The sequence below is a fragment of the Schistocerca serialis genome, chromosome 10 (genome assembly GCF_023864345.2).
Source record: "Schistocerca serialis cubense isolate TAMUIC-IGC-003099 chromosome 10, iqSchSeri2.2, whole genome shotgun sequence".
NCBI classification, from domain to species: domain Eukaryota; kingdom Metazoa; phylum Arthropoda; class Insecta; order Orthoptera; family Acrididae; genus Schistocerca; species Schistocerca serialis.
The window spans coordinates 124750883-124758523 of NC_064647.1; the positions used below are offsets into that span (position 1 = coordinate 124750883).

General features: G+C 41.7%; 1 protein-coding gene across 1 annotated transcript in view; it reads left to right on the forward strand.

Moving 5' to 3' along the window:
* LOC126424596 (ammonium transporter Rh type A-like) overlaps positions 1–5957 on the forward strand; it is a 188116-nt gene extending 182159 nt beyond the window's left edge. The window contains exon 7 of the mRNA XM_050087336.1: positions 5925–5957. Within this exon, the coding sequence (XP_049943293.1) occupies positions 5925–5957 (33 nt within the window). The remainder of the gene's footprint in view (positions 1–5924) is intronic.
* The last annotated feature ends 1684 nt before the right edge of the window (positions 5958–7641 follow it).

Below are 7641 nucleotides of genomic sequence, written 5' to 3' on the forward strand. Positions count from 1 at the left end.
CGCAGTGGTACCTGGAACAGTGTGAAATGCATCCTGCATTTCCATCCTCTGTGTTGTTTACCGACGAAGCAACTTTCGGGCGTGATGGAGTCTTCAACATGCACAATTCATATGTTCGGAGTGAGGATAACCCACATGCCACAGTTACTAGCGCTCATCAAGTGCGGTTCTTCGTTAACGTGTGGGTCGGTGTTTTTGGGAACTGCTTAATTGGGCCGTATCTGCTACCTAGGCGATTAAATGGCAGGCACTATTACAATTTTCTCGCCAGAGCATTGCCAGAATTGCTGGAAGACGTCCCGCTCCCTACAAGGCAACGCGCGTGGTTCCAACATGACGGGGCGCCGGCACATTTCAGTCGTCGTGTGCGTCGATTCCTGAACCGCCGGTTCCCAGAAACGTGGACTGGCAGAGGTGGTCCTGTACCATGGCCTGCTCGATCCCCAGATATGACCCCTCTGGACTTTCATGTGGGGAGAGATGCGCAACCTTGTTTACGCAACTCCTGTTGCACCAGAAGAAGATATGGTTGCCCGGATAGTAGCAGCAGCAGAAACAATTCAGGATAATCCTGCGGTTTTTGCCCGTGTCAGACAGAACATGATCCGACGGTGTAACGTTTGTTTATGTGTCAATGGAGGCATTTTTGAAAATCTACTGTAACTGAAATTGGGCTGTGTTAATCTATTGTCTCTTGGTCATAAAAAAATGGAGAAGTGTTTGTTGGTAATTAATCTGCCGCCAGAGAAATTTTCCTCTACCGGTTTAAATACTCCTCATAGGAAAAAATGACAATACTGAAAAATATTTGTTTTAATGTCCCCTACAACCTCCTAGAGTTTGTCGGTTTAAATATTTTTCACCCTGTATAACCATCTACGGAGTAACGTAAAATTCAGCAGTTAACGCTCCCTCGCTCACCTAAAATGGATTAGAGACATGTTGGTAAAGACCTTGTTATTCAGTTCAAAGATTGTGGTCATTCGCTCCAAAATTATCAATTTTAAGCACGTGAGGGACCGTTAGCTGCTCAGTTTTACAAAAATATTGTTTTACAATAATATTGTAAAAGAAATGTAGAATCAAATGTGGCGATTCTGAATCGGAAAAACAGGCACGATTGATATTTATGGAATACAGCGCCAACTGCCAAGATTGGGTTGCTGTTGTTGTTGTGGTCTTCAGTCCTGAGACTGGTTTGATGCAGCTCTCCATGCTACTCTATCCTGTGCAAGTTTCTTCATCTCCCGGTACCTACTGCAGCCTACATCCTTCTGAATCTGCTTAGTGTATTCATCTCTTGCTCTCCTTCTACGATTTTTACCCTCCACGCTGCCCTCCAATTTTTTTTTTTTTTTTTTTTTTGTCATCAGTCTACTGACTGGTTTGATGCGGCCCGCAACGAATTCCTTTCCTGTGCTAACCTCTTCAACTCAGAGTAGCATTTGCAACCTACGTCCTCAATTATTTGCTTGACGTATTCCAATCTCTGTCTTCCTCTACAGTTTTTGCCCTCTACAGCTCCCTCTACTACCATGGAAGTCATTCCCTCACGTCTTAGTAGATGTCCTATCATCCTGTCCCTTCTCCTTATCAGTGTTTTCCACATGTTCCTTTCCTCTCCGATTCTGCGTAGAACCTCCTCATTCCTTACCTTATCAGTCCACCTAATTTTCAACATTCGTCTATAGCACCACATCTCAAATGCTTCGATTCTCTTCTGTTCCGGTTTTCCCACAGTCGATGTTTCACTACCATACAATGCTGTACTCCAGACGTACATCCTCAGAAATTTCTTCCTCAAATTAAGGCCGGTATTTGATATTAGTAGACTTCTCTTGGCCAGAAATGCCTTTTTTGCCATAGCGAGTCTGCTTTTGATGTCCTCCTTGCTCCGTCCGTCATTGGTTATTTTACTGCCTAGGTAGCAGAATTCCTTAACTTCATTGACTTCGTGACCATCAATCCTGATGTTAAGTTTCTCGCTGTTCTCATTTCTACTACTTCTCATTACTTTCGTCTTTCTCCGATTTACTCTCAAACCATACTGTGTACTCATTAGACTGTTCATTCCGTTCAGCAGATCATTTAATTCTTCTTCACTTTCACTCAGGATAGCAATGTCATCAGCGAATCGTATCATTGATATCCTTTCAACTTGTATTTTAATTCCACTCCTGAACCTTTCTTTTATTTCCATCATTGCTTCTCGATGTACAGATTGAAGAGTAGGGGCGAAAGGCTACACCCTTGTCTTACACCCTTCTTAATACGAGCACTTCGTTCTTGATCGTCCACTCTTATTATTCCCTCTTGGTTGTTGTACATATTGTATATCACCCGTCTCTCCCTATAGCTTACCCCTACTTTTTTCAGAATCTCGAATAGCTTGCACCATTTTATATTGTCGAACGCTTTTTCCAGGTCGACAAATCCTATGAAAGTGTCTTGATTTTTCTTTAGCCTTGTTTCCATTATTAGCCGTAACATCAGAATTGCCTCTCTCATCCCTTTACTTTTCCTAAAGCCAAACCGATCGTTACCTAGCGCATTCTCAATTTTCTTTTCCATTATTCTGTATATTATTCTTGTAAGCATCTTCGATGCGTGAGCTGTTAAGTTGATTGTGCGATAATTCTCGCCCTCCAATACTAAACTGGTGATCCCTCGATGTCTCAGGACATGTCATACCAACCGATAATTCTTCTAGTCAAGTTGTGCCACAAGCTCCTCTTCTCCCCAATTCTATTCAATACCTCCTCATTAGTTATGCGATCTACCCATCTAATCTTCAGCATTCTTCTGTAGCACCACATTTCGAAAGCTTCTATTCTCTTCTTGTCTAAATTATTTATCGTCCACGTTTCACTTCCATACATGGCTGCACTCCATACAAATACTTTCAGAAACGACTTCCTGACATTTAAATCTATTCTCGATCTTAACAAATTTTTCTTCTTCAGAAACGCTTTCCTTGCCATTGCCAGTCTACATTTTATATCCTCTCTACTTCGACCATCGTCAGTTATTTTGCTCCCCAAATAGGAAAACTTCTTTACTACTTTAAGTGTCTCACTTCCTAGTCTAATTCCCTCAGCATCACCCGACTTAATTCGACTACATTCCATTATCCTCGTTTTGCTTTTGTTGATGTTCATCTTGTACCCTCCTTTCAAGACACAGTCCATTCCGTTCAGCTGCGTTTCCAAGTCATTTGCTGTCTCTGACAGAATTACAATGTCATCGGCGAATCTCAAAGTTTTTATTTCTTCTCCATGGATTTTAATACCTACTCCGAACTTTTCTTTTGTTTACTTTATTGCTTGCTCAATATACAGATTGAATAACATCGGGGAGAGGCTACAACCCTGTCTCACTCCCTTCCCAACCACTGCTTCCCTTTCATGCCCCTCCACTCTTATAACTGCCATCTGGTTTCTGTGCAAATTGTAAATAGCGATTCGCTCCCTGTATTTTACCCCTGCCACCTTCAGAATTTGAAAGAGAGTATTCCAATCAACATTGTCAAAAGCTTTCTCTAAGTCTACAAATGCTAGAAACGTAGGTTTGCCTTTCCTTAATCTAGCTTCTAATATAAGTCGTAGGGTCAGTATTGCCTCACGTGTTCCAACATTTCTACGGAATCCAAACTGATCTTCCCCGAGGTCGGTTTCTATCAGTTTTTACATTCGTCTGTAAAGAATTCGCATTAGTATTTTGCAGCTGTGACTTATTAAACTGATAGTTCGGTAATTTTCACGATTGTTAACACCTGCTTTCTTTGAGATTGGAATTATTATATTCTTCTTGAAGTCTGAGGGTATTTCACCTGTCTCATACATCTTGCTCACCAGATGGTAGAGTTTTGTCAGGACCGGCTCTCCCAAGGTGGTTAGCAGTTCTAATGGAATGTTGTCTACTCTTGGCGCTTTGTTTCGACTCAGGTCTTTCAGTGCTCTGTCAAACTCTTCACGCAGTATCATATCTCCCGTTTCATCTTCATCTACATCCTCTTCCATTTGCATAATATTGTCCTCAAGTACGTCGCCCTTGTATAGATCCTCTATATACTCCTTCCACCTTTCTACTTTTCCTTCTTTGCCTAGAACTGGGTTTCCATCAAAGCTCTTGATATTCATGCAAGTGGTTCTCCTTTCTCCAAAGGTCTCTTTAATTTTCCTGTAAGCAGTATCTATCTTACCCCTAGTGAGATAAGCCTCTACATCCTTACATTTGTCCTCTAGCCATCCCTGCTTAGCCATTTTGCACTTCCTGTTAATCTCTTTTTTGAGACGTTTGTATTCCTTTTTGCCTGCTTCATTTACTGCATTTTTATATTTTCTCCTTTCATCAATTAACTTCAATATTTCTTCTGTTATCCAAGGGTTTCTACTAGCCCTCGTCTTTTTACCTGTTTGATCCTCTGCTGCCTCCACTATTTCATCCCTCAAAGCTACCCATTCTTCTTCTACTGTATTTCTTTCCCCCATTCCTGTCAATTGTTCCCTTATGCTCTCCCTGAAACTCTGTACAACCTCTGGTTTAGTCAGTTTATCCAGGTCCCATCTCCTCAAATTCCCACTTTTTTGCAGTTTCTTCAGTTTTAATTTATAGTTCATAACTAATAGATTGTGCTCAGAGTCCACATCTGCCCCTGGAAATGTCTTATAATTTAAAACCTGGTTCCTAAATCTCTGTCTTACCATTATATAATCTATCTGATACCTTCTAGTATCTCCAGGGTTCTTCCATGTATACAACCTTCTTTCATGATTCTTGAACCAGGTGTTAGCTATGATTAAGTTATGCTCTGTGCAAAATTCTACCAGGCGACTTCCTCTTTCATTTCTTCGCCCCAATCTATATTCACCTACTATGTTTCCTTCTCTCCTTTTTCCTACTGACGAGTTCCAGTCACCCATGACTATTAAAATTTCGTCTCCCTTCACTACCTGAATAATTTCTTTTATCTCATCATACATTTCATCAATTTCTTCGTCATCTGCAGAGCTAGTTGGCATATAAACTTGTACTACTGTAGTAGGCGTGGGCTTCGTATCTATCTTGGCCACAATAATGCGTTCACTATGCTGTTTGTAGTAGCTTACCCGTACTCCTATTTTTTATTCATTATTAAACCTACACCTGCATTACCCTTATTTGATTTTGTATTTATAACCCTGTATTCACCTGACCTAAAGTCTTGTTCCTCATTCCACCGAACTTCACTAATTCCCACTATATCTAACTTTAACCTATCCATTTCCCTTTTTAAATTTTCTAACCTACCTGCCCGATTAAGTGATCTGACATTCCACGCTCCGATCCGTAGAACGCCAGTTTTATTTCTCCTGATAATGACGTCCTCTTGAGTAGTCCCCGCCGGAGATCCGAATGGGGGACTATTTTACCTCCTGAATATTTTACCCAATAGGACGCCATCATCATTTAATCATACAGTAAAGCTGCATGCCCGCGGGAAAAATTACGGCTGTAGTTTCCCCTTGCTTTCAGCCGCTCGCAGTACCAGAACAGCAAGGCCATTTTGGTTAGTGTTACAAGGCCAGATCAGTCAATCATCCAGACTGTTGCCCCTGCAACTACTGAAAAGGCTGCTGCCCCTCTTCAGGAACCACACGTTTGTCTGGCCTCTCAACAGATACCCCTCCATTGTGGTTGCACCTACGGTACGGCTATCTGTATCGTGGAGGCACGCAAGCCTCCCCACCAACGGCAAGGTCCATGGTTCATGGGGTATGCAAGAATGGGTATGCAGTAAAAATGGTGGGGGTTCCCATGTGAGAACACAAAGTTATTCCGAGATGTCCACTTTACTAATATTAACCTATTTTGTCACCTAGAACATTTTTTTTTCGTACGATGCGTATTTTTCGAAGTATTTAATTGTCTCATTTATTTTACAGCTTTTCCCTAGCTATGATGGACAGGCACGTTAGTTAAGGGCTAGAACTGTCAGGAATTTATCACGTTTTCGGTATACCATGTTATCGTTTGCGTTTTTTTGTGCTTCACACGATCCGTGCCTGACCGTCGGAATGACGCGCAGGGCACCGCCTTGTCGCTCGGTGATGGGACACACAGGAGGTGCCAAGGTACAAAGGGAAGACGACCGGTCACGAGAGAGGCATATCGACCAGCTACGTGTGACCTCTGCACGTCCTTTGTGGGGTTAGGGGCTGGAGTCCGCCGTATCAGCTAGGGACGGCACCAGAAAAATCATTCCTCGCACGCCAAGCGCTTCCCCTCAAGTTCCCGAACAGAGGGTGTTGCGGAAATAGCATTTGAATTAAGTCACTTTCGCGAAATGGTAACACAAATAAACTCACCGGACAAAGTCTTAAGCACCCTTTAAAAAAGTATAAGAGAAAAACAACAACAGGATACAGAGAGAGACGTGTGACATACAACTTGGCGATACTGCGAAAATTGTGTGGTAATTGGGTGTAAGTTCTCATCTCCATCTGCCTCCCTCTCTTTCTTCATCTCCTCCTCCTCCCCCACTCTTTCTGTTCATCACCTTCTCCTCCTCTCTCTCTGTCCATCTCTCCACCTTTTCCTCGCCAGGCTCTATCTTCTCCTTTTCCCCTCACCCCCACCCTCTCTGTGTATCTAATCTCCCTCTCTCTCCCTGTGATCTTGAGCTTTGTTTATTGTTATTGACTACGAAACCTTGAGTCGCTTAAGGGGGGTAGGACGTGAAACGGGCCGACTTGGAGCAGGAGAGGCACCACAGGGCGTTTTAATTTACACTGTCTATATTTTTACAAATAAATTCATAAAACTTTGTTAGCACGACCAGGAAGGATTCAGTATTCACACTCATAGCAGAGGAAGTTCAAAAACATAACAAAAAAAATGTTTTTACTTGTGAAATTTCGTCATTTTTTCACTTGGTATTAGCTGCATTTGTTGCTGTAGGTACACTTTTCTTCATACGTAAGAGAGATTCTTTGATGAATTTTGCACAGCATACAAACCATACTTACAGGAGTATGAAACACTAGAATTTTCCAGTCTATTAAAAACTGTGATAAAAATTGAGATAATTAACTATAAAATTCCAGTTTTTTCTAAACTCGATGTTTAAAACGTAACAGCCCATTTATTTTTCCATAGATTAAATAGATTCTAGAGTTTCATACACCTGCAAGTATGGTTTGTAAGCTGTGCAAAATTCATCGAAGAATCTCTCTTACTTATTAAGAAAAGTGTACCTATAGCAACAAATGCAGCCAATAGTAAGTGAAAAAAATCATGAAATTTCACATTAAAAAAATTTTTTTTTCGTGTTTTTGAACTTCCACTGCTATGAGTGTGGATCCTGAATCATTCCTCGTCATGCTGACAAAGTTTTATGAATTTATTTGTAAAAGTATGGACAGTGCAAAATAAAATGTCCTGTGGTGCCTTTCCTTCTCGAAGTCGGCCCGTTTGACGTCCTAACCCCCTTAAAGTGAATGGATAAATCGCTTGAATTCATTGGTATGTGCTCTATGTGAGACTTGTCGTGCTGCAGGATCTTGAAGGATATTACGTTCGCCGACCGCTGTGGCCGAGAGGTTCTAGGTGCTTCAGTCCGGAACCAGGTTGCTGCTACGGTCGCAGGTTCGAATTCTGCCT